This window comes from Tamandua tetradactyla, chromosome 2, assembly GCF_023851605.1.
Source record: "Tamandua tetradactyla isolate mTamTet1 chromosome 2, mTamTet1.pri, whole genome shotgun sequence".
Classification (NCBI taxonomy): Eukaryota; Metazoa; Chordata; class Mammalia; order Pilosa; family Myrmecophagidae; genus Tamandua; species Tamandua tetradactyla.
Window position 1 is genome coordinate 56,103,010 of NC_135328.1, and position 26,914 is coordinate 56,129,923.

Sequence of the window (26,914 nt, forward strand, 5' to 3'; positions counted from 1 at the left end):
TGAGAATTTTTCCTACCCAACTCCACACAGCCTTTACCTCTGTAGGGGGCAGCAAGCAAAACTGAGACACTGGTAACAACAGGGTTTGGCCTAAGGTCATACAAGTCTGAAATTCAGGAGGGTCATGGAAATGGTGCTGTCCGACCCACACATCTGCTGTCCAACAAGGAGCCACCACCCAGCTTAGAAACCTGTTGCTCAGAAGCTCCCAGTGATGCATAGCTTATGAATTGCCAGGGCTGGATGAGCCCCTGGAGACTACCTCTTGCAATCCTGCATTTCAGAGATGGGGAAACTGAGGCCCAGAGAAGGAAGGGACTTGTCCCAGACCATAAAGCCAGCTGGTGGCAGAGTCAGGACCAAGAGCGCCTCCGCACTTTCCTTCCTGCTGGGACTGCATGAGGCAAGCGCGGGCAGGGGCAGGGATCATCTTCAGATCGAGGAATATCTCGGGGACACGGGGATACAAGGAATCGCGACACCCTAAACTGGGCTATCTTTTGGTTAATAAAGAGTGCGCACGACCCGGACGCCCCGCTGAGGGTCCCGGCGCCGCACAACCTGATATCGCGGTAGACGGTCGCCAGCCGCCACCTTTTTGTCGCGACTGAGCAGGGATGCCCCGGTCACCTGCATCATCTCGAAGATGTGGTTCGCTTCCCCGTACTCGGGCATTTCCGGGGGTATGAGGTGTGGATCAGTGGTGGCGTCCATCTCTCTGGTGCCGCGCGAGCCGCTCCCTAGTAACCGCTGTTGCTAGGGCCGCCGCACGCCCGCGCGCGTCATCACTCTGCGCCTCGGGTCCCGCCTGGCCAAACTCACCGCTCCCCTTTCAGGTCCCAGACCCTCTTCTGACGCGCGCCGCCGCCCCCGCCCCGAGCTCCTCCGCAGACGTGCTCAGCGGCCTTCGGCAAGTTCTTTCTTCTCTCCTGGTCTCGGTCTCCCCGTCTGTACATCTTAGCGGGGGGCACCTAGAGGTCGCTTCTAGCTGTGACCTTTAGGATTAGAGGTGTCCCCCTGGTAAGGGTCGCCGCTGTGCTGAGAACCAACAACATCCTAGAGTGGCAGGTCAGAACCCCGAGGGGGCGGGAGGCGATCCTGCTTCAGATTCCCAACGCGCCCTGGACGAGGCATTAAGAGCTTCGTCGGCCAACCCTGGCCTTGCTCTCCAGGCCTCGGTTTCCTAATCTTTGAAATGAAGTCACTAGAATAGATAGGTGTGAGGGAGGGTGTTTGAAAAGGGAGGGACGTCCGGGGGTCGGGCGGGAGGGCCGAAGTTCCTGCTAGAAACCCTGGACCGAGCTCCCGGCCTCTGAGCCCCAGGTGATCGCACCACAGGCTCCCGGAGTGGGGCAGGGATGCCACGTCACCCGATTGCCATGACACCGGCAGTAACAATCCGGCTGGCGGCCCCACCCCTCTCACCCCCCTCCCCACCCCACCCGCCCCCGCTCCCCAAGCCCCGGGGAGGGCTTCTCCACCCCTCTGGGGTCCGAGAGGTACCCACGGAGTCACTCCAGCTTCAGAGAGGTCTGTGAGGTGAAGACTACTCTAGGACAAACAAGGTTAAACGGACAGGGGGCAGGCACAGGGGGCAGTGCGTTCCGGGCCTACCCTAGCACCCAGGTTAGGGAACTGGGATATGGGGACGAGAGAACGGTGGGGAGCAGGGACTGGGGCACTTGAGCTGCTGCCCCAGGAGGCAAATGGAGTGGGACTCGGTGTAGGGGGAAGGGGGCGGTGGATGAGGGAGGGAGAGCTGGGAGGGCACTGCATTCCCAGGAGATGGGGGAGGAGGGGGGCAACACTGAATTGGGGACTCTAGTTCTTATCTGTTGCCAATAATAGTAGGAGCTAACAATTGTTGGGCTCTTTGTGCCTGGCTCTCAAGCGAAACTGTGATGTCTATGTACATTATTAAGAGAGAATATGGTTTAGTTGGTATTCATTCAGCCCAGTTCAAATCCTGGCTCCCCCTCTCCTTAGCTTTGTGAGCTTGGGGAGGCTACTTAATTTGTGCTGTGTCTCACTGTCCTCCCTGAGCGAATGAATCCATTGAGCTAAAGCAGCTGAAGTATTAGACAATAAAATGTGTAGTAAGCACACAATGCATGGGAGCTACTATTAATATATTAGTGATACCTCGTTTAATCTTTGCAGCAACCCCATGAAATAGGTACCTATTTTATGGTGAAAATTTGGAGGATTAGAGAGATGAAGACGGATAGTTGACTGAGTGACTTTGGGCAAGTCATTTCCCCTCTCTGGGCCTCTTTTCTAATCAGTTGATCAGGAAGCATTAGAAGGCTCCTTGAAGAGACTCTAATCCAAATCCCTCACTTTACAGATGAATAAATTGGGGCTGTAGAAAGAGGAAAAATCTTGGCCAGGGTTACCTGTTAAATCAAAGGCAGAGCTAGGGCTAGAACTTGGTATCTTGACATCCAGGCCAAAGCTTTTGTCACTAGCCACCTGCCTGAGACATCTCCAATGCTAAAGGCTGCAGTTCTGCTTCTCCCCCCAGAAACTACTTCCTAAACGTGTGTACCTTGGTAGGCTTGTCAAACCCAACTGCAAAGAAAGCTAGGGAAGAAAAGGAAGCTGCCTCCCTTTGAACAAAGAACACAACAACCAAGTCTGCAATTTGCACCAGAGAAGTTCTGTTTGCTTCCTGGACAATTCTGAAATGACTTGCCTTTCTCCTCATTTATTTTAAGCCCTAGGCACTTTTCATACTATGATTTAATCTTCTTTAGCAGCCTGGAAAAATACAAATCAATTAAAGCATAAAATCGATTGGGTAATCATTTTTTCCTCCTTCTTCCCCCAGATAGAGAAGTACCTGCATTCTGTGCCTTTCATACAGACTAATTTGGCTGCAGTGACTCTCATTCAGGGACCATCACTTTGAATAGTTTATTACAGCTCCTCTCATGACATTCCTGGAGTGCATGTCATAAGTTGCTGGGATCAAGAACCAAGTCACTTTTGCTCTCAGGGGCCCTTGGGGCCACTACCTGAGGTAGCACTGCATCTGTGGAAAACTTGGCAGTCCCGGGAAGCCCCAAGAGGGTTTCAGGGAGCCGGACACACAAAAGGCAGCTCCCTGAATGCTAATCCTCATTGCTCTGGGATGAACAATGGGAAAGAATCTAGGAAGTGAAAATGGGGTCCAGGGTTCTAACTAGTGGATGAACTCTAAGAAGAGTTTAGCAGCTTTCCAGGCCCTTGTGTTCCCAATCCCCCCAGCCTCCATTAATCTGATGCCTGGCATGTTTGTCTCTAAAGACTATCAGGGAGGGAAGGAGTACCGAAGTTAAGAGTCCAGACTTTATCAAGTCAGGCGGAGCTGAGTGAAAAATCCTGGCTTGCCCACTTCCTAGCTGTGTAACCCCAGTTTCCTCATCTGTCACAGGGGGAAATCTTGGTACCCTTGTTCCAAGCCCACAGGGCTGTGGGGAGGTCTCAAGGTAATGCATGTTCAGCATTACCTAGAGCGTGCCACCAAGTAGGTACATGATCTGAGTGATCTGCTGTCCTTAGGAGGATTGAGGTGAGCCACCTTTCTTCGTCCAGGATCTCATTGAGGACTGGAGCACAACTCTAGCCCACCCTCAAACCATCTTCTGTAAATGCCCCTCTTGCAGATTCTATAGACCCTGTTTTAGCTTCCTTGGCTGCTGAAGAAAATATCATGTAATAGTACAGCTTAAACAATGGGAATTTATTAGCTCATGGTTTTGAGGCTAAGAGAAAATCCAAATCAAGGAATCATCAAGGCACTGCTTTCTTCCCGAGGACTAGTGTTCTGGGGCTGGCTGCCATTGGTCCTTGGTCCTTGGCTGCTCTGTCACACAGCAGTGCATATACTGGCCTCTCCTGGCCTCTCTGTTCTGGAATCTGTTGAATTTCCATAATCTTGCTTCTATTAGCTTTCTCTACTTCTGTCTGAATTTCCTTCAGCTTATAAAGGACTCCAGTAACAAAATTAAAACCCATCCTGACTGAGGTGGGCCAACTGAAATAACCTCATTGAAAGGTCCTACTTATAATTTGTTCACACCTACAGGAATGGATTAGGTTTAAGAATTTATTTTTTCTGGGGTACATACAGTTCCAAACCACCCCAAATACTCCAAGCACGCTTCATTCCCATCACTCCCATCCCACTTTCCTGATTTATTTTTCAACTCAGTAGTATTACTTATTATACTTGTCTGCCTCCCACTCTGAAAGAGAACTTACTCCAGGACAAGGAATTTTCCCTAATTTGTTCATTGCTGGATGCCCCTAGCACCCTGAACATAGTGGGCACTGTAGAATGCATGAGTGCATGCCTGCACTGCTTTTCACCCCCTTGACTTAGAAGCCTCTGTGGCTCTTCCAGTGGCTTACCCTGACATTCAGTGCCCCTCAACCTGACCCTATCCTTTGCCCCTGCATCTCACAATATTCCCACATCCCCACCTCTCAAACTCTACTCAGAATTCCACTCGCACCACCTGCTCTCTACATCTCCAAAGCCTGCCTACCTTTTCAAGCCTTAGTTCAAACACGCCTCACCCCACCTCTCCCCCCCCCCCCCCCCCCCCCCCCCCCGTCCTCCAGGAAGTCAAGTGAAGCACTGTAACCAATCCAGTCTTTATTTAAGATTCTGGTATCTTGTTTGTTCTTAGTGAATGTTTTTTAGATTAATTTTTACTTATAAAAATATTACTATTTACCTTGATTACTGAGTTTTTGGCACCCCATTAAATTTTGTGCAGAGGTGAGTGCCTCAGTTGCCTCACCCTAGATCAGGCCCTGATACGCCCGACATGACGGTAGGCAGACCAAAAAACCAAGGACATCACCAGGGCTCAGTAAACAGCAGGCCCCCACTCCACCCCCTCTACCAGAGCCCCATTACCCAGGCTCCCTTTCCCCACTTGCCCACTAAGGGGAGCTGAGTGTAGAGGAAGTTGAGGTGAAGGAGGCCACTCCCCTGCCCAGCCCTGGACCAGCCCCAGCCCCAGTGGAGCTGCAGCTGCTCCAGGTCTGTTGGCAAACGCAGGCCCTATGGCTCCCAGGAGTGGCTTCAGGATGCTGCGGCTGAAGCATGCCCCATTATATTTATAGTAGACCCACTCGGGTTTATGGGGCATGATTGTCAGGGTCCCTCCTGGTACGGCTCCTTTATGGCATCTTTGCTGCATTTCAGCTCCCAGCCTAGCACTGCAGCTCTAAGGGCCTCTTCCCCAGTCCTCCCCAAGTTCTCTGATTTACTGCTCCCCTCATTTTATGGAGGCCATTTTCTGGTCTGTTCTCCTTGCATTTCCTTTCATACCTTGATGCCAACTCCTCTTGCCATAGAGACGCTCTCCTTGGCTCCAGCCTTCCTCTGGGCTCAGGATGCTGAGAGAGACATCACAAAAAGAAATAACTCCGGGTCTATCATTTTCTCGCTCCTCTGCAACCTGGGGAACTGCATGTGTCTTGCCTCACCCTTACCCCTATCCTTGTCACATATCTCACCTTTTCCCTCTTCCACTGTCTTGCTTGGACCCTACCACTGTGCAGCGTCCTCTGACCCCTGCTCACTGATGCTGTCTGATAGGGACCCATAGTACAGACCCACATATTCAAACCAGGATTGTGTTTGTGCTTGCGTCTCATAGTGGTGCAGGGACAGCCGGATGTGGAAGCAGTAAGGACAAAAGCCTGAGGTCTAGGGTGTCTGGCATAAACTTGCTATGACACCCTGGGAAAGTCCCTTGTCTCTTGGCCTCAGTTACCCCCCAGAAGTTAAGGGGTCCATTCCAGCTCTAACATTCCATAATTCCTTGATCTGGAGCATTCTGCATGTCCTCCGTAAAACTGCGATGTCAGAGTCCAACAACTTTTTGTTTGTCTCTGCTCCCAGTGGGGGTTCAAGATGCATTGTTGACACCCGAATCACACCAGGGAAAGTGTGTAAGATGCCAAAAGAAAGCACTCCCTATGGCATCAATATTAATAATCAGCATCGTTCTTGCAATTAATATGGGAGGCAGTGAGTGAGTCCACCAGCCACTAACCCCTGTCCTGGGAATTGGCAAACCTGAGATTCAGGTTCCTGCCCCAATTACAGAGTAGGGAAACACATTTTCTCAAACAGATGATCAAGTGCTCTTACCCCTGCTTTCTCAGCATCCTGGAAAAGAAGTCTGAGATTTCTCTACCAATTGCATGATAGCAGATGTTTTTGAAAAATTTGGCCCAAACTGATAATCTGTCGAGTTTTCCATCTGAGGCATTGTCCTTGATCCCAGATTTTGTTGACACCATAAAGAGGCATTGAAAACTGTGTATGTCTGTGTGTGGCAGGGGAAGGGGCAGTGGCTACCCACAGACTGAAGAGACTGAGGACCCCAGAGAAACTATCCACAGCTGCAGGAAATAAGTTACCTTTCATGGCAAAGAATGTGTCCTCAGAGAGTAAATGGATGAGGGACAGTGTGCTCAGCTCTGTCTGAACGACCTCAGGGATCCTACATAAGTAGTGCAGACCTCTCAGGGCTTTATTTCCTTCTCTACTAAATGGGGATGAAAATAGAACATATTCCTCAGGGTTGTGGGGAGATGCTCAAGCACAGTACTCCACCAACAGGGACTACTGCAGAGCTGGGTCCACGTGCCTGGCCTCAGGGACCTCATCCCTCTCCCTCTTTTCTCTAGATTCCTACTCTCCTGTAAATGACCACCAAGGAAGACAATGAATGAGGTGAAAGAATCCCTTCGAAGCATTGAGCAGACGTATAAGCTCTTTCAGCAGCAACAATTCACATTCATTGCGGCTTTGGAGCACTGCAGAGAAAACGCCCATGACAAGATCCGGCCCATCTCTAGCATCGGACAGGTGGTGCATCCTGGAAGGGGCAGGGCAGGGGTCGGGAGACGAAGGAACACCTGACAAATCCAGGGTATCCTTATGCCAGAGCTGGTCTCCTCACTTGCAAAATGAAAACTGAGGCCCAGAGAGGTGAAGCAACTCTGCCAGAACCAGGACTCAGATCTTGATTGATGGGATGACTCATTCATTCATCCCCCCACCAAGATTTGAGAGAAGAACATAATGGCAAAAATATGGGCACAAGCATCAGACTGCCAGGATGTGAATCCTGTACTCTATCACATGCTACCTCTGTGGTGTTGGGCCAGTGAATTCACTTCAGTTTCCTCATCTGTAAAATGAGGATAATAACAACAGGACATACTTTATACGGGTTGTTATGTGGCTTCAGTAAAATCATCCACAGAAAACGCTTAGTCCAGTACACTGGCACCTACGACATATTCAACGAGTGCCCAATGTTATCTGCTCGTCCCAGGCTAGGTAGTGGGGATAGATCAGTGAGCAGGACAGATCAGTAGGACTGTCATCAGATACCACTGGAGTTTGAGAAACTGTGACATGCTAAGCACATTGCTACCCACTTTTGCAGACATTTTAAATTTAATCTGTGTCTCCTTGTGGCTTAGCTGCTATCCAAGTTTGCTTTGCAAGACTTGGAGGCATCAAGACTGAATGAATCTTCCAGGAAGTTACCAGTGACAGCAATGAACCACGGTGCTTTTAGTGACACACACAGAAGCTGAACCTCTCAGACTGAAAAGATGCCCACCTGTGGGGAAGTCAGCTTGTCAAAGGATAACCACACTTGGGGTGGGGGCGGGGGGGTGTGTGAATGGGGAAACAGGACTCAGAACTGTTTAGGAGAGACACAGGGCCACAGAGAACAGGCTCAGGGTGTGAGGGACGAGGTGTCCCTCACTGGCAGCATCCTTTAAAACATTATTTTTTCTAATTTTAGTAAAATTATCACCCAACATTTTAACTTGAAAATTTTAAAACCTAAAAGTTGAAAAAAATCATACAAGTTACACTCATATGACCGTCACCTAGATTCACCAGTTTTGAACATTTAGCCACATTTGTTATCTCTCTCTGCACACACATGCCCTTAATGCCCACTGAACAATCTGAACATAAACTAACTGCAATCTGTGAGCCTATCCCCCAGAAGTTCAGACTTCCAACAGTGGTGGGAAAGGAGCACCCAAGACCCCCACCTCCTCCTATCCTCACTCAAAAGCTACAGCAATGCCAAGTGACCCAGTCCCCTCCTGCACAAAAGGGAGTGCTCCTCTTGTCTTTGTTCAATTGAAGGCTTGGGAAACAATGGTATCACAAGTCTCCATCTGAAGTGTTGACTTTAAAACTCTCACACTGCCCTTCCCCTGACCCAGAGATATACCAGCTCAAGTACCCAAAGATGAGGGGCTCTGTCCATCACTGTATACTAGGTAGCCACCAGTGCTTCCTCTGTGTTGCCCATGCATGTGTGCGCAAGGCAAAGGGTGTCAAAAACCCCTCTCCCCCTGCAAGGCCTCTATGTGCCTGGCAATACTTGGCAAGAAATCACTTGAGATCATTTGGGAAGGGCAGCCTCTTCAACAACAAAAAAGGCAACTGGTTGCAGTAGGAAAACCCTTGTTTTTTTTATATTTAGAACTTTTGGGTGCTGGAAAATGTAGGTAATAACCTTCCTTCTATCAGGTGATAGTGAGTAGGAGAAATATTTGACTGTGAAATGGGTCAACTAATCCTGCCTGGACTGGCGTCAGTCCTCTCCAGCACAAAGTCAGGTCCTTATCCAATCTCAGATCCAGAGTTATTGCTTGGTCCCAGGTAAACCTGGAGAAAGAGCCTGACCCAGGAAAGATCCCCATCCCTATACCAAGGAAAAGATTGAAAGTAGGTCAGATGTATCAGTAGTTTTAGCATCTTTTATGATTACTCCAGTGTCTAAAATATATTTGTGTGAGAGTTTTTAAGTTTTGATTTTGATATTTAAAATCTTGATTCTTTCTAGAATTCATTTTATATACATAGTGTAAGTTAGAGATCAAGTTTTATTTTTCCTATATGGATAATCATTTTTTTCAAGTTCCAATTATTGACTTGTCCCTCCTTCCTCTATCTTGGAAATTCAGTACAGTTGACCCCCAAAAGATTCTAGTTCCTTCTCTTTCCTCCTCAGTTGGGTGGCTCAATGCAGCAGTTCTCAAAGTGGGCCTGCTGCATGAAAAGTCTGGGCAAAAAAGCCCCCTTTTGCTTTAGCTATTGGCTTAGGTGGCATGGGGATTACTAAGGCATTCAGATTTAAAGTCATTGAGCTGGGGGATTGAAATCCAGTTTAGCCACTTATTTTGGTGCCCTGGGCAAATTATTTCACCTCTCTGAGCCTCGGGTTATTAATATGTAATATGTAAGTGAGGATTAAGTGAGATCAGGCTTGTAAAGCATTTTGCACAGTGCCTGGGACACTCAATGATTAGCTATATATAGTGGTTTGAACGTTAAAATGCGTGAATGTTAGTGACATCTCCCTCAAAGCAGATCAGGTCATCCGTGAATATGGGAGGGTGGGAGGAAATAGGGTGGGTGCTCCTGGATGTTTGCCCCATAAGCCAACCAAGATCCTGGTTGGCACCTCCACAGCTCATGTCACACTGGCCTTTGCAGGTGCAGAGCTACATGGAACACTACTGTTATAATACCACAGATCGGCGGATTCTGCTCATGTTCCTGGACATCTGTACAGAGCTAAACAAGCTCTGCCAACACTTTGAAGCTTTGCACTCTGGCACCCCAGTCACCAACAATCTCCTAGAGAAATGCAAAACCCTTGTTAGCCAAAGCAATGACTTAAGCAACCTCAGAGCAAAGTAAGACCCTTTTGCTCCTGTTTTTGAAGCCTCCTTGGATTGGGGGATCGGGCAGGGGATTGGGAGGGGTCTTGGAGGAGGAGCAGGGTTTCAAGGGTCCAGATGACAGGTAAATCTAAACTGATTCTCTCTTCTATTGACAGGGATCAGATGGCTACTGTTTCAGTCTTCCCTAAGGGGAAATCCTAGTTCCCATTAATTATTTGGAAAGACTGACTTGACAAAACATTTTCCTTAATACTAGAGATGCTGAAGCCAAAATACAATAGCATACAAACTCTTTCACTCGAGTTAGCACCAAGCAAAGGAAAAGGGAGTTATATATCAGTTATTCCCAGAAGCCCACAGAGGTCCTTACTGATATGCAAAGAAGTGAGAGAAAAAAATATCTGAAAAAGGTTGCCCCAATTCTTTTCTATCCTCCTACTTTTTTGGTGTCAATGTGAATTTTGTATCAGGAAATAATCACCATTGCAAGTTACAGATTTGTTATCACGCATTCTTGGCAAATAAAAAACTAACAATCCTAAATCAGTTGCCTTATATATATATTTTAACCTTTTAAATTTATTAACTCTAAGTCCGGAACTGCCGCTTATAGAGGACTGGAAGCAGTTTATTCCATGAGTTAGCCTGCTGGCCTTGTCCTTAATGACCCCACCCTCCCAAAGTGGTCATAATTTCAATTTTATTTTTTAATGTCTACATCAGGTTTGAGTCTTTCATTAGACCCTAGGAAATTGATATTCTAATTTTTTTCAAGCACCTGTGTGCCAGGCATCGTGCAGGATTCTGGGAATCATTAGAAGTAGGATAGGCCCAGGAATCGGGTTTCCTGGAGAATCGCTGAGAGTCCATCAGTGAGATAGATGTTCTGTCCTTGCTCTGTCTACTGAATGACTATATGCCGAATATGCCTCCAGCACTTTTGGAGCCTGCTTTCCATGGGTGCCAGCATTACTTTTGTGGATTCCCTAATTCTGACATTGTGAAATCCACAGAACAATGGGCCTAAATTCTCTAGGAAGCTTGATGTTAGAGTAAGAAGAGTCAAAGGAACTAAACAGCATACTTTGAAACGATTACAGCAGGTTTCAACAGCCCCTAATCCAAGTTTCTACAAACTGCAGGTCAGTGGTTCTCAACTCTTGCCTTTCACATCAGAATTACCTGGGCTCCTGGCTCCTTAAATTTTTGAGCCAGAATCTCCAGAAATAGAAATCCTGAGCTTGCTGAGTATAGTTTTAAAACCTCCCAAGGTGATTCTGATGTGCAGTTAGGATTAGAAACCTGTCCCTGGTCTGTAAATCATTTTCCACTGCATGTTGAGTCCCAGGAGACATAGGCTCACCTGATCCCCCTCTTGCCATCCTGCAGATACCCTCACGATGTGGTGAACCACCTCAGCTGTGATGAGGCCAGGAACCACTACGGAGGTGTAGTCAGTCTTATCCCTATAGTCCTGGACTTAATGAAAGAATGGATCGCCCACTCGGAGAAGTTGCCCCGCAAAGTACTGCAGCATGTGAGTGATCCTCGGGCATACTGCAAAAGCGCCGTGGGAGCCACATGTACTTATCAAAGTATAGGCACCCAGACCTGGTTTAAAATAAACAAACGTAGGGGACTTACAAAAGGCAGCCTCAAATCTAGTAGGAAAGACAATGGATATGTAAAACCTCCCTGGAGACCACCTGGTGGAAAACTGTAAATCAAAGCTATGACCTACTGGGATGTGATAGGCATGCTTTGTTAATTTGGCTTCTACTGGGGAAGCCATATTCATTGGTATTCACAGTCCTTCCCTCGTGTATTAGCCCCTAAAGGGACTGGCCAATATATTGAGAATCGCTCTTTCTCTCTTGCTTTAACTTCTAACTTTTCCTCCCTTCTAAGTGTCAGGCTCTGTGATGATAGAAGAGGATCCCCACTTAAGCAAGTTGCCAAAGCAGTGTGTTTTGATAGAGGATGTCCCAGGAAGGCTGGTAAAAAGGAAGGGCACTGAGCTGCCCCAACCCAGGTCCTCTTTGACCTACCATCCATCACTCTGCCAGGCCTACCTGAGTTGCAGGCTCAAGCTTTCCAGTTTGAGTGATCAAGCTGGAGGAGATTGCACAGCTTGTTTCCTACTTCCATCCCACAACTTTAGGCCAGGCACAACCTCTCTGCAAGACAGAGAGGTTCCGACCTCTGAGGGATGTTGTAAGGATCAGCATGTTGAACTCTCAAAGTGTCTTTAGGTCTCTGGATCAGAGTCAAAACCAGAATGAACCTACTTTACCCTCTCTTTTACTTGGAAAAGGGAGATATATGACAGAAGTCAGAAGAAATCTGATTTCGTGGTTCCTGTGCAAGGACTGACCCGGTTATCACAACTTATTTGAGGCCCAAACATTGTAAAACGTGTCACTGACTTCAGAGCTTGCCTTAAGTAATGTCTGACTGTTGGTTTTTCCCTTCACAGGGGACGACTTAGCTTCTGTATTCTTGCTTCCTCGGGGGGAGACAGTCAAGAATAAAGTGTTCTACCACCTCTCTGCCTGGCTTGATTTCCTCGGATTTATCCCTAAAAGAAAATCTACATTTATCCTACAAGGATATCAGGCTATAGCCACACTAGCAAAACTAACAATAAGAGTAACTACTATAGACAGGTGTATACCAATCTCTAAAAAAATGTTTGCTTCTAAGAGGTTCATGCTAAAGAGCCACATAAGGCCAACATTTAAACATCTCTCCTAGGGTGGGAAGTAACTCCTTGGAGAGTTAGATACCTATTCAAATAAAACAAACCTGAATTTTCCCCTCAAATTTAAAACTGCCACCTCTGTCTGAGACTTTGTCTCAATGGTCTGGGAGGAGCTGCTTCTGCCATTAAAATGGACAGAGCAATACTGATTTTAAGACACAGCTAGGCAGAGCAAACAACTGAAAATTATATTGCAAATGGAACACTTCCTTATTGGTCCTTTCCCATGAAGTCCAAAGCCAAAAGATCTTAAGACCAGGGTGGATCTAAAAGCTGTTTAAAGGTCTAGTTTCCTGCTTTCTACCAAATATTTGAAGGGCATATGCAAAGTGGTATATAGTAGCTGCACTTTTTCCCGTGGCACACTCACAAACCACAACTGGCAACGTTCAGAGTTAATAAAATCTGAACAACTTAAAATCAATTGGGTTCCACCAAAAGGACTATATTAAGGTGAACATGCCAGACAAACCCCTAGGAATTCAAGTGCCAATAGAAAGCTAGCCTCAAGTGACTACAGAAAGCAATCGTGGGTGACAGTGCAGACTCAGGCAGGCTGCCTGGCTCAGAGGGCTTCCATAGTAGAAATGATCATGTCACTCCTCCACTACCACCACCATGCCACAATCTGGGGGAAAGGCATGAATTTGAGGCAAATAAAGGTAGGATTTGTGGCTCTTCACTAGATCATTTTCCAGAATAAGAAGGATCTTATAGAGACTGAAGCCGGAATTGCATTTGTCAATGCCCTCCTATAACCACCCAAGTTAATCAATCTTAGGCTTTTCCATCTATAGACCAGTCTATTTTATCTATAAGCTCCCCCAAAGGTCGGCATTAGTCACTCCATATCAACACAGCAGAGTAGTGCAAAACAATAAATTTTTATTTGTTCACAGTTAAACACAAGCAACTGCCTTGACATTTTAGAATATTCTAAGAAGGACAGCAAACCCTTTTGATTCCAATTCCCATTCACTACGATTGTACCATTTTCCCTTGCAGTTTATATTTATGGCATCAGATATAGATTGTTTGACATGCTTTTAAGATTGAGACAGGAAAGTTTGAATCTTTTGACAAGAGATGACTTTCTTCAATTTAACTAAAAGCAGTCAGTTTAAAAAATATGTTTTCTTTTCACTGATGGGATCCCTTTAAACTGCAAGTTAGCTACATATGGTTGATCCATGATTGAGTTATAAAACTAGATTATGTCTTAGCAAAATCTGTTCCTCCATAATATATTTGTGGTCCACTGAAGTCTTCTGAAAAGTGATCACTGATTCTTCCTAGTGCAAAATGCCTGGCTTCCTCTTTAATAAGCCAAAGTATTTGCTACATAGAGCAGCACCGTACCCTCCTATCCAAACACTGTAACAAGGTGAAGAAAGGGAGGGAGAGGTTGGTCTGAGGATTCTCAGACTCTCAAGGGTTTCCTCTAAAAGATCTACTCTAATAATTAAACCAGCCTATTCAAAAAAAAAAAAAAGGATAATTTGGGGGCATTCTGTTTTTATCCACTGGGAAATGGGGAAGAAAGCTCCTCTGCCTTCATTAACTCGTTTCAAGGCCAAAAGCAGTCCTGGCATAGGTGCTCAACCATCCCAGTCAGGTTTCCCTTGTAGCTATAACCACCCTTCTTTCAAGTTAGCATATACAGACTGTAGAACAGTGTGGAAAAGATGGAAACCCTGCTCCCCCAGGGCACATTATTGAGTCAATGGACAAAGAAACGAGCTGCATCGGGGCAAAGGTCACAGTAGCAGCCTTTAGGAGCCATCTCCAACCTAAACTTGTTCTTTTACCTATAGAGAAAAGCTTAATCAAGTGCAATCAATTACTCTGCAGCAGTCCAGGGGACAGGGTGGGAACAGGGAGGTATGTGTCACAGAACTCTGGATGTAAACAGATACACCAACATCTTCATATTGGATACATTTTCAATACTCATTGCAGGTCAATTTTAAAGCATGGACCTTGAAGACTGAAAAATGAAGCAGAATAAGGTGTGCTGATTTGGGTCATTCCACCCAAGGCAGCTTTCTTCCCCAAGTGAGACATTCTCTCAGGTGGGAACATGCTTCTCCCCAGGACCATTCTGTGAAGAGAAGACTAGCCTATCTGAGAGTATTCTCAAAAGGCAGGAGGCACTCCACCTCTACTGCAGTTCTGGGACTGAGACTTCACTTTGCCCAACCCTTCTTAAACCTGTTATACGTTCAAACAACCTTCTTAGTGCTTACAGTTAGAAAAATTTTATACCCTTACACAGTACTCTCATTTGTTCTTCAGTTATTTTTTCTGGATTCAAGTGGCATGTACTTGTATTTGCTGAAAATTCACATTGGCTAATCATAACACATTTCAGTTATATTCTCTACAAAAACACATACCCATTTTTTTTTTAACTATGAGTTGAACCTCTGTGGTCCAATTCAGAGAGAGCCTTTCATCCCCATTATTTTGTTCACTCTTCTCTGAACAATTTCTTGAGTTTTGCCTTAACAGAAATATCAGAAACTAGATGTGGTGCTGAAAATGGGGATGGCACAGAGTCTGGGGTTGTTTCTTCTTGTCCCGACTATGCCCAGTGATTTGCTGGCCTCTTTGGCCATGGCAGCGTGGTGGGCTAATTTAATTGTCAGTGGTTTCCAGGACCATTTCCTGGATTGTAATAGCTTACTTTTTAAGAATAGTTTGGGCTATTTCCCCCTAAACACATCATTTACGTTCTGACTTACAAAGAAATTTATCATTTTTCTTTCCACTCATACAAGCCTAATGAGAAACTTCTACAGTGTATTTCCAAAGGTCAGACAATTTCCTCTCCTGAAAAACTCTGTTATCATCAACCTAGAGAGGTTGAGGTATACCCACCTGCTTTAATAAGGCTGGTTCTAGTGCACTCATTTCCAAACAGACCTTTTAAAACCTCTTGATCCAAGAAATGACTTTTATCTTCTACCTTTGGTTTTAAGTCAGTTTTCTTACTGATGAACAGTTATTTCTTCCAATCCCATAGTAAGAATCTTTATAATTTCTGTGTCAGAACCTTGTCAAAGGCTTTTTAAAAAAATCTATAAATTATATCTGATAGAGATCCATATGCTTATTTACCTGTAATAGATTTAGAAACTCATTTTCTCTATGGAGATCATGCTATATCATCCCAATTCACCTGTTTACTCCCTACCCTCAACCCCCGAATAATATTGTAGTGCTCCTTTTTAAACAAATGCTGTGCAAGCAGCAGACTCCAATTTTCTCAGGATCTGTATTAACCCTGCTTAGTGTTAGGTGGGAATCAGAGTAGGTTACATACATTGGTCAAACATCTCTGAGTCAGGTAAGCTTGCTCATAGTGATTTGAGGATGAGGCTCTCAAATCCCAACATCTATGAATACTAAGATGCTCATCCACAGTCAAAACAGGCTGTACCTAACAATAATTGTTCCAATACCTTTGCCCTGCCTGTTCCAATACCTGACTTGTCTCTTGGGGGTTCCTCTAACATCACCTGTCTGTCTTTAAAAAAAACTTGCTGCAGCATGAGCAAGTGAACCATTGATTCTTGGCAGGTTTATCACCTTCAAAAGAACAATACAAAACCTTCCTCTTCACTCTGAAGTCCTTTGCAAATAAAGGCCCAAATTTTTAGGTTGGCTAACTTCAACATGACTCCCGGTCTAATTCCCCAACCTTAGCTGAAAAAAAAAAAAGAGACCATGAACAACTAGAATTCAAAGGAACTTGAGACAAAGATCATCTAGCTGAGCCTCCATTTCAAAGCTGAGTAAACAGCTACCCGGGTAAAGGAAAATGCCGAGATCACAGTACTCAGAGACCTGTCCATGGAGCTTCTGGCCTCATCCTGTTCCATTTTACTATGCTCCCTCCTTTTCTTTCCTATATTTGTACAATCTTCCCATTAAAAAACAAAACAAAACAAAACCTTCTTTTTTTACACTTGGCCTCCTTTGCTTTGCCAGTTTGTCAGGGAAAAGGCTTTGACTTAAGCGCCTGGTATCTTTGTTTTGTGGCACAACTCTTGGGCTTAAGGAGGAGAAAGCATTTAAAACCAGTTTCAACAGTTATAACATTTTTTTCTTCCTGAATTTGTTCATGTTTTCCTTTTCTAAAACTGAATTAGAAAACTAGAACATATTGGATTTTAAGCTTTCCTTTGGATAAACTTAAACATTGGTGCCACTACTACTCCACACTGGACCATTAATGGCAATTGCTGGCCCTGTGCTGGGCTGAAGCAGTCAAGTATGCCCTCTCCCTTAGGGGGGACCAGTCAGTCACTCCCAGAAGTCCTGTCCTGAGGAGGTCTTCTGCCAGCATAACTATAGTGGCATGGAATTCCTAATTGTCTAGCTCTCTTTGGTTAGGGATGCTAGAATATTTATTGATACACTTAAAAAAAAAAAGAAAAGAAAGACTTTTACCCTCAGATGTTGGATGCTTCTATATGCAGTAAGATTTCGTACCATTACAGTTTATCTTTTACCTCTTCAAGGATGAACCCTATTCTTTTATGGAAAGAAGAGAAAAAGGAAGATCAAATTCACTGGCTCTTTCCTAACAAGTCTCTCCTTACCTCAGCTGAAATACCAGGCTACAATTCTTAGGCATCTAGCATTTCTTTCAGGAGCATTTGTTGAGTTTGGATTTTTCTGCCACCATCAGTGTTCTGACTGGAGTTACCTCTCCTAAGCACAAGTGGTCACCCCAGTGGGTATACAGCAGTCAGCCTTTATCAACATTCTCCAAAGCTTTCCTTTAAAATGCTCTGCCATTACTAACACATGGGAGTGTAACAGCAACAAGCTCCCTGGATAGTAGGTCCCTGAAAGTTAGAACTGGTATGAAGAAGCTGTTTCGGTGGTAGAACCTACTATCACAGTGAGGCAACTAAAACAGCCTGAGAAACAATGGTCATATAAAACAGTGAAGAAACTCTTTGGAACTTTAGAGCCTTTCTGCTGCAGTGTTACCAAGAAGCTACATTTAAAAAAGAGGCAAGTGTGAACACAAACGGAGGGAAAAAGGAATTTAACTAAAAAGCTGAGCTAGCACAAGAGTCTGCTTGGCGATGCAGTTACTCTTACACAAGTGCTTCTCAGGTAACTTTTCAAAGATACCACTCCTTCTCTCCTGCAGGAACAGGTTTTACCATCTATACTGCCAGCCTATGCTCAGAAAAGTACCAGCTTTCAAGCAAACACCAAATAAATAAGAGGTAGTGGGGGAAGGAGGAACAGAGCTTTCCCAAAGGGTAAATAAATATGGTCTCCTCAGTCCAGCTCTAAATTTTTGAAACAGCAGACGTTTGTTCACACAGAGCTTTCTAGGAAGCTTATCAGAACTGCCAAAAGAATGTAAGGGTGAATAAACCATTGTTTTCCTAAATCTGCTGCTTTAGGTGCTGAACTTCAGAACCAAAAAGCAGTGGAAAAGTCTCATGAAAAAGCTTTCACATGAAGACAAACAGCTTTGCATACTACTCCCTGGAAAGACAAAATGAGACTTACCTGCAATGCCACCAATTACCTGGTCTAAAACAAGAGTCAACCAAGTTATCTGAGCTTCAGTAAAGCAGGAAGTGGTGTGTTAGACTCAAAGATTAAATTTGGCCTCATATTGCACAGGTTCAAAGGACGCAACCATTTGGGAGAAAAGGAAGAAAATAAAGCTACTTAAGAACTTAAACTGGCCCTTGGATTAGTACACACTGCTAGGTAAATAAAAGAGAGGCTTGGAGGCAGGGTGAGGGTGAGGTTAAGAGGCATTTCAATGCCGAATCCAAAAACCGTTCTGCATTCAGTCAATTATCAAAAGGACTTCCATCCCATTTCCACCGCATGAGCTAGCCACTCAGACCCTGGAAACAGGAAAGCTTTGAAACCTGCATTCACACCTCCTATTCTATGCCAACAATATGAAAGTTAACACTGATTGACCATCATCCTTAGCTGTGTTCATGATGCGTCTCATTGTAGTCCATGATACGAAGCTGTCCAACACTGTCTGGATTTGGGGTAGATGAGCACGGGCCATCTAGGTTCAGGGGAGTTTTGGCTTCCACACCTGAGTCTTTGCCCAGTTCTGTCTTTAGGGTTTCAGAAAGGCTACTGATGGTCATGCCGTCCTCATCACATTGGCTCTCACTCTTATTACGAAACAACTCTCGAGCCTTCATGCCCAGGAAGCTCTTTGAGCTGGGAAGTGAGCCAACAGTCATAGGAATGCTGGTAGAAGGCTCTCCAATGGTAGTTTCCCACCGACTGCTGAATGGGCTTGCCCTCTGGCTTGGAGGTTTCTCTGGGGTAGAAAGCTCACTGCTGCTGCTGCTGCTTCCTCCACCTCCTCTACTTCCACTACTGCCCCGGGTGCTGCTAGGTCTGGGGATCTTGGTCTCACCATTGTGCCCAGATGCCTCTTCATTGTGCCCTATGCCTGCATCTGAGCAGCCATCATTACAACAGTCAAGCCTGTAAGAAATCCAAGGCAGAAAAAAGAAGTTGGTGATTATAGCATCCATATTTGGCAGGCTAGAATTATAATGACAACTTGCTCACACTGACACTGAACTCTGCTAGCCCATTCTATATTTTATAGTAGAGGAATCAGGCATAAGATCGCATCAAGAGAAATGTAAATCACAATTATGGAAACTGAATGGCGATGTTAAATACGAATTTTTCCTGTGATCATATCAAGTGCTTCAGGGCCAAGGAAAAAGAACAAAGAACATGGAAAGATGACTGGGCATTTTGAGAAAAGAGAAATCAGGTATTCTTTGATATGGAATGAGATGAATGCTGCAGCCTTGTCTAATTTAGTTAAGATTGCTTTTAACGCCATAAGATGCTGTCCTTGTTCTGCTAGTGACAGCTTAATCACAAGGCTTTTTTTTTTTTAACTTTTATTGTATAGTATAACATTTATACATATATTGTATAGTACAGCATATGTATATAACATATATACAAAGCAAAGAAATGAAAAAGCAATAGCTTTCAAAGCACTCTTCAACAAGTGGTTACAGGACAGATCCTAGAGTTTCTCGTGGGCTACCATATGATCCTCTCATATTCTTCCTTCCAGCTGCTCCAGAATATAGGAGGCTAGAGGGCTTAAATATTTTTTTATCATCACAATTGATTTTTCCTTTTTTTGTGAAAAATAACATATATACAAAAAAGCCACAAATTTCAAAGCACAGCACCACAATTAGTTGTATACCATATTTCAGAGTTTGACATGGGTTACAATTTCACAATTTTAGGTTTTTACTTCTAGCTGCTCTAAAATACTGCAGACTAAAAGAGATATCAGTTTATTGATTCAGTATTCATATTCATTTGTTAAATCCTATCTTCTCTGTATAACTCTACCACCACCTTTGATCTTTCCATCCCTCTCTTTTCATCACGTCTCATACGTGTTTGGGCTATGGCCATTCTAATTTTCATATTGGAAGGGTCTACCACTAATATGGGATAGGGTGATGGAACTATCTGATGTTCTGGAGAGGCTGGGCTAGGTTTTAGGACTTATCTGGGCTAGGGACACATCTGGAGGTTGTAGGTTTCTGGAAAGTCACTCTAGTGCATGGAACCCTTGTGGAATCTTATATATTACTCTAGGTGTTCTTTAGGATTGGCTGGAGTGGTCCTGGTTGGGGTTTGGCAGGTTATGATAGGTAGCAAGGTCTACCTGAAACTTGCATAAGAGCCACTTCCAGAGTAGCCTCTCAACTCTATTTGAACTCTCTCTGCTACTGATACTTTATTAATTACATTTCTTTTCCCCCATTAGGTCAGGATGTAATTGTTGATCCCACGATGCCAGGTCTGGATTCATCCCTGGAAGTCATCTGCCTCATCGCCAGGGAGACTTTCACCCCTGGATGTCCTGTCCCACATAGGGGGGAGGGCAATGATTTTACTTGTAGAATTGGGCTTAGAGAGACTGAGGCCACATCTGAGCCACAAAAGAGGTCCTCCAGAAGTAACTCTTAGGCATACCTATAGGTAGTCTAAGCTTTCTCACTACCTACATAAATTTCACAAGAGTAAGCCTCATGATCGAGGGCTTGGCCTACTGATTTGGGTGTCCCTAAAGTTTGACACAGTATCAGGGGATTCCCTGATGGTAAGGTTTAATAGTTCCATATTCTTTCTCCCTCCCTGAGGGGATTTTGCCAGTACTTTTTGATTATCTGGTTACTATACTCTAGGATGTTTCCAGGCATTACAGTAATCCATACAGGATTAAAGGACCTCTTTCTTATTCTGAATCACAAGGCTTTTGACACCAACTATTTGTTCCTACCTTTCTTCTGCCGCTTCAGCTGCTTCTGTTTTTTCTTCTTCAAGTTTTTTCAGGAGACCATCTTTTTCCAACCTGCCATATAAATCTAAGATCTCCAATTCAAACACTTGGGTGATCCTTTTCTGAGCCTCATACCTGCTCTCTGCAGCCTGCAGCTGTCCTCTGAAAGATACAGACCATCCCAAAAATACGAGAAGTTTCACTTAATAAAGAACACATATCACTGCAAAAACCTTTCCCAATGGAAGTTACCTTGCCTGAACTTTGACATCCTCTAAGTATTTCTTCTGTTCCAAAAGTAGGTGGTCTTTCTTGGCCAAATGAGATTCCAGTTCCAAAATCCGTTTTTGAGAGGTATCGAGCCTCTGACTCTGCTGGAGAACATGGCTTCTGTTTTTTTCTAATTCTTTCCGATAAGCAGTTTTCATCATTTCCACTTCCTAAAAAAAAGAGACTTGAGTTAGTACTTTCAGAAAATGAACAATGGCATATCTATAGTGAAAAACTAATGTAATAAGCATTAAGAGGGTGCTGTAGATTAATGCTAGTGGAAATATAAATTCAGAACAACTTTCTGGAAAGCCTGCAGTAAATATTAATCTAGTATCACTTTCTTGAAATCATTTGAAACATTAATAGGCATTTTTTAATAAAAATAAAAATCACAACATTACTTAGAATGCTGGAAACTAGAAACACCATAAGTCTAACATCAGGGAAACTAAAGTACATTTTATATTTATAAGTTTTTAAAAAATAATATATCAGTAAAAATATTTAAAAGGACACTACAAATTTCTATAAATAGTATGATCAACTATGTGAACATATCCACTTGCAACACAAATGAATATATGCCAATATTCACAGTTATAATTTCAATATAGTAGCATCATGGGTCATTCATTTACTTTTATATTTTTCTTCTTCTTCCTCGCACTAGCTAAGGTAAAGCTAGAGAAGACAACACAAATGGAGCAGGTTTACTCAAGCCAGCATTTGCAGATTAGGTACCCTGACAAGGTAAGTCAATCATGCCAAGGCAGCGGACATGATCATGTAAGATGAGCTTAAAACACAGATATATACAAACACACAGAAAAAAGCAGAAATGATACTTTTCTAACAAGCATATGTTACATTTGTTTTTGTTTTTTAATGATAATAAATCATAAGGAGCAAGGAGATGAACTTTCACAAAGGTGTCCCCCTTGCCTTGAAGATGACTGGTAAACTCAATGCTTCCTAGGGGTTGAATGCAGTAGATTTATGCACAGAATTGAGCATCAGATAATGTGGTCACCCCAGCTGTGCGAAACGGCTCCAGATTTAAGCAAGAGCTAGATGAACAAATGTGACCTTTGTCATAAATAACAAATTTTATTTATATGTAATCAAGCAAGGTATATCCATGTGCATTCACTAATCTTTGCAACCACCTTATGAGGTAGTATGGCCAACACTTTACCAGCTATTCCCTAAATGATACCTGAACATCCACTCTTCCTCCACATTTGACTAAACAAGATTAATCCTAGCTCTAGTTCCAGGGGCAAATCTTGATTGGTTCAAGTCAATGACTAGGTTAAAGATGGGCATATAACACAATCCTGGCCAAAAAGGGATGGGAAATCTACTGGAGGGTTTCAGGAAAGGTATCTTTGAAGATAAAGACCTATCAGAAGAGACTCTCTCTCCTTCTGTGGGACATCATTGTGTATACTTGTGATGTCTGTAATTGTACCACACATCTTGCTACTATAAGGAGAGCTAGTCTGAGGAAAAGTCAACATGATAAGTAAGGTAGTACAGAAAGTGGGAAGAACTTGATGGTGTTCCTAAATTGCTCAATTCACCAATCTGCAAGCCACGTGCCTCATACCTCTTGTCAAGTAAAATAATAACATTTCCTTATTGTTAAGCCAGTTTAGTTTTGTTGCTGTTGTTGCTTACAACTTCAGGCATCCTGTTACAAGTCAGCAAAGTCATCCCATTTTATGGACTGTGAAACAGGGCCCGAAGAGATTAGGTGCTTTGCTCAAGGTGCCAAAGAGAACATGTATCTCAAACAACAAAATACACGCAGAATCCAACCCATGCATATATATCTCAGGAGATGTTAAGAATGTATTTAAGAAAGCTTTTACAAAGGTTCTCCTGTTTCTTAAGTTTTCTTTCCTTCTTTGTTTTTCCAAAGACATTATACCTCCAGAAAAAGTGATAGCATGTTTACAGAGAAAGTTTCACATTTAACACTCTTTTGAAGGGAGTCTAAATTTGAGAGCAGAGGAGCTGAGAAGGAAGAAGCAATGGCATTATGAAACTTACATCTTTTCAGTTCTAAGACTACCCTACATTTGGTTGAAAAGGTTTTTTACAGAGCATGAGTTCTAGAAATCCTAAAAGAAGGACCATATGTGATGGAGAAGTTAGTAACAGTAAGCATCTGAACATTTACTATTAAAATTCTATTCCCACTTTATTCACTAACATTACCCGAGGCTATTTATAAAGTGAAAAAAACTACTGCTTCAATACCATTGGTGAGGCACTAATTAATGTAAGATTATCCTGATGCTTCCCTTGTTGCCAGGACTGAAATACCATATACTGATTAGATTCAACGTTAAAAGGAAGAAAAAATGATATGTAAACCAGCATACACCCACAGTCATGATAATTAAAGTAAAGAGAATTGACTGGTTTCTCATCGTTTTTCTTTGTCATTCTCTTCATTTTTTAAAGGGAACATGGGGAGAAAAACACTTTCAGCACCTGCTCCATACTAACTATTATTAAATACTTTCACAGCAAAAAGGGAAACAAGGTCACATGATGGCTGAAAAGTATTTATATCCCTAGGCTGGGGAGAGGTGGGAATGGACACTGTGACCACCATTCCATCTTTTAGAAACTGACAGATTCATAAAACCATACTATTTGACATGCCTCATACATACTTCCTGGATCTTAAGGTTTTGGCTTCCCATAGCTCCAGCATACCTTTGTGGTGTCTGCATGCTTGTTCTGCAGCTGTTCCAAATATAACTCGTTAACTTCCCCAAGAACCAACAACTGTCTGTTTAAGAATTCCATCTGCTGTTGGACTGACTCACTGTTTGAGAGCTAACAAAACACATAAACAAGCAAAGTGAAAAACCTGACAACACAAAACTAGCAAAAGCACATTAAATAGGGAACCAACTAGGAGCAAACTATTTCAGAGGGCAGGATAAATGACACCCATGGTTTTAAATACCCTGACATACTGGCTGAAGGGAAGGAAGGCACCCAAGGGAAACAAAAATGGACAGAAATGCTTTAAAATTGTGCTATACAAAGGGGAAGAAGTACAGATGAGCTATATCAAACTGGGCCACCCACAGGTAGCTTGGAAAACACGGCTATATATACAACCAGCACAGCAGGGACTTTAAATTCAGTGGGACAGCCCCAGGGGAAACCCCTATTCTTGAAACCTGAACATACTTCTTACATTTACGTAAATAAGGTATAAGAGTTCCTCAGGATATACATAGATCAGGGTTTAAGTGGGATAATTCTTTGTTCTGGGATGCTGGCTGGTGCACTGTAGGCTGTTTAGCAGAACCCCTAGCCTCTACCTACTAGAGCATCCTCTCCAGTTGTGACAGCCAAAAATGTCTTCAGCCATTGCCACATGTCCCCTCGGGGGAGGGGAGAAGGGTAAATTTGCCCCCAGTTAAGAACTTCTGACAGAGATATACAAATAATATATTATCCCGTCTAAAGGAAAAATGTCAGCAAATTCTGTACAAACAGATAAAAGTATGTCTCATTTCTTACCTTTTGAGAAACCTGACTGAGCAGCAGTTCAGTGTGACACACCTTGTTGTTGGCCTTCTTTAATTCTATCCGCAGTTCTGCAATCATATTCCTGCAGTCCTCCAGCTTTGTCTACTCAAAGAGATGTCAGCATGAAGTTATAGCAACATTGTCAGGACAGGTCATGAACCCACTCGGCCGTCAGCCCATACAGAATTGGTAATACCTATTTCCTCAATTGCTCTACTATTCTTGGGCCATCAAGATGTGACTTCTTAGTTTTAATGCTTTTTTTTTAACATGGGCAGGCACTGGGAATCGAACCCAAGTCTCCAGCATGGCAGGCGAGAACTCTGCCACTGAGCCACCACTGCCAGCCCAACTTCTTAGTTTTAAAAGTAAGTAATGGTTGATTTCTGAGTTCCTTACTGTTTAACAAAAGGAGAAAAAAAAGACCTTAGACCCACAGTTCCCAAACTGCACCAAAAATCCCTTCAGGCAATGCAGCAAATTCACAGGGATGCCGGAGGATATTTTAAATTTTTGAGGGAAACATAGCGACATCTATTGGATATCACATGAACTACTAACTATCTGGAGGTAGTTCAGTTTCAGTATTAAGACAGTGCTGTATTTCTTTAGATGACGTCATAGCTTTGCAAAGCTGGGCTTTCAGTGGGTGCTGTGATATAAAGCAAATTCAGTGAGAAAATCAATGTGAAACAAGAAATGAGGGTGTCAGTATCCAATCTGATTCCAATGTCTGAGAAAGTGTGCAGCGCCCAACAGGTACGAAACATTAGGAATAGCTGTGGTTATTTAAAAATGCAATTTAAAAAATTGTTTTAAATTTATGGGTATTATTTTCAAATAGCTACTAAATTGTTAGGGCATAAATACTCATTAAGTTGTTTGGAGCTACTTAATAAACAAAGCTGTTAGGCATTTCTTCTGGCTGAAGAGTGCCAGGAAAAAACTAATGAGACTAAGGGGACTGTGAACTAAAAAAGCTGGGGAACCTCTGCCTTCAATAAAAGTTCATCTCATATATCTGTCACGATTTTAGAGACAAAAGTATTTTATTTTAGTTAATACGAACAAGGTGACATTTAAGGAATTGGTTTTACTCTCCTCTCATTTGTTTTCATGCCCTCTCTTGATTGACTCTGCCTGGTGTTGCAGTTTATACCTGTAATTCCTGGCTCTGGTTGTAGAATTCTTCTCGGTCATGTTGCAGCTGTCTGATCTGGCTATGGAGCTGGGTTACCACGGTGTCACGCTGTTCCTGAAGCTGACTGTATCTGGCTTGTTCTTTTTGCAGACTAACTTTCCATATCTGGATGTCCTTCTCTTGTAACTTCAACTGATCTTTCTAGCAGAGACCAAAGACGTCATCATTTTAGCTACCTTCCAACATGGGCACTGATACTCAAGTTTAACACATGCTGCAAACATTTTATCCAACAGTTATAAGCTACTTTAAAATTTGCAACAATAGACTCAGAATTTGACAGCTCACTACTGTTTTATTTACTTCAAGTCAAGGTTTTCCAAACTAGCATAATGACCTTAAGTTGCTTAACAAACTTTTATCAGGCATCAACTTGCTTCCAAAACTTTCAAACGTCCTAAAAACCACAACTGGAATAAAACCTCTAATACATGGTACTGATTAAATTCACTAAAATAATTAAGTAAGTCATCTTAACCATGAGCTTCTTTTCCCCCCAGGCAGTTTATAATAACTAATATTTACTGAATGCTGAAAATCTGCCAAGCACTGAGCCAGTGCTTTGCTGATATTATTTCTTCTAACCTTCAAAACTTAAAAAAGCAGGGCTGTTATTATTATTTCCCATTTTATAGAATGGGTAACAAAGACTTCAAGAGGCCAAATTACTTTTCCAAGGAAATAAATGGTAGAGCCAAGATCCAATTTCCAAGTCTGACTGGCTTCACAACCACCATACCACATTGTACTAAGTGTTATGCCATGATAGAGCTTTAGAAGAAGATACAAGCGTTCCCATTCAATGAAAGACAGCAATCTTTTGGTCCTTTTATCATCATAATCAATTACAAACAAACAAAAAATCATTTGTTACCACAGTTTCTGAGATCTGCAAGAGAATTCAGAGATCTAGTCATTCACATCTTAACCTCAGAGATTAAGTGACCTGCCACAAGCCATACAAATGGTTAAGAAGTAAGCTACAATGAAAACATCTCTACTCAGCTACTGCTCATTACAATCCATCATGCTG

At 43.3% G+C, this 26,914-nt stretch overlaps 3 protein-coding genes across 28 annotated transcripts in view; 1 reads left to right on the forward strand and 2 right to left on the reverse strand.

The window, feature by feature from the left end:
• AK8 (adenylate kinase 8) overlaps positions 1 to 1,342 on the reverse strand; it is a 193,674-nt gene extending 192,332 nt beyond the window's left edge. For 10 of the 15 annotated variants that reach the window (XR_013170131.1, XR_013170154.1, XR_013170138.1 and 7 more), the window contains exon 1: positions 562 to 1,342. Coding sequence is in view for 12 of the 15 variants with exons in the window: in XM_077147388.1 (XP_077003503.1) it covers positions 562 to 714 (153 nt within the window). In the remaining 3 variants the exon portion in view is untranslated. The remainder of the gene's footprint in view (positions 1 to 561) is intronic. The other 5 variants (XM_077147383.1, XM_077147385.1, XM_077147376.1 and 2 more) reach the window with 4 other exon arrangements.
• Positions 777 to 26,280, forward strand: SPACA9 (sperm acrosome associated 9). 9 transcript variants are annotated; one of them, XR_013170191.1, is made up of 8 exons: positions 1,439 to 1,565; positions 6,697 to 6,877; positions 9,548 to 9,750; positions 11,128 to 11,275; positions 21,790 to 21,869; positions 24,747 to 24,869; positions 24,959 to 25,048; positions 25,972 to 26,280. XR_013170191.1 is itself a non-coding variant. In XM_077147458.1 (5 exons), exons 2-5 carry the CDS (start codon positions 6,734 to 6,736, stop codon positions 11,659 to 11,661), a joined length of 510 nt encoding a protein of 169 aa, XP_077003573.1. In that variant the 5' UTR covers positions 1,439 to 1,565; positions 6,697 to 6,733; the 3' UTR covers positions 11,662 to 12,283. The 9 variants fall into 9 exon arrangements, 8 of the variants coding, with proteins under 8 accessions (XP_077003556.1, XP_077003569.1, XP_077003558.1 ...); XM_077147458.1 differs by lacking the exons at positions 21,790 to 21,869; positions 24,747 to 24,869; positions 24,959 to 25,048; positions 25,972 to 26,280 and adding an exon at positions 11,647 to 12,283; XM_077147459.1 differs by lacking the exons at positions 21,790 to 21,869; positions 24,747 to 24,869; positions 24,959 to 25,048; positions 25,972 to 26,280 and adding an exon at positions 12,215 to 12,283.
• The window catches only part of TSC1 (TSC complex subunit 1), a 90,417-nt gene continuing 75,588 nt past the window's right edge, over positions 12,086 to 26,914 (reverse strand). For 3 of the 4 annotated variants that reach the window (XM_077147357.1, XM_077147359.1, XM_077147366.1), the window contains 6 exons: positions 25,840 to 26,022; positions 24,672 to 24,782; positions 23,850 to 23,972; positions 21,099 to 21,286; positions 20,847 to 21,008; positions 12,750 to 19,000 (listed from right to left, as the gene is read on the reverse strand). In XM_077147357.1, coding sequence (XP_077003472.1) covers positions 18,478 to 19,000; positions 20,847 to 21,008; positions 21,099 to 21,286; positions 23,850 to 23,972; positions 24,672 to 24,782; positions 25,840 to 26,022 — 1,290 coding nt within the window. In that variant the 3' untranslated portion in view covers positions 12,750 to 18,477. Of the gene's footprint in view, positions 19,001 to 20,846; positions 21,009 to 21,098; positions 21,287 to 23,849; positions 23,973 to 24,671; positions 24,783 to 25,839; positions 26,023 to 26,914 lie in introns of all 4 variants that reach the window. The other variant, XM_077147371.1, reaches the window with a different exon arrangement.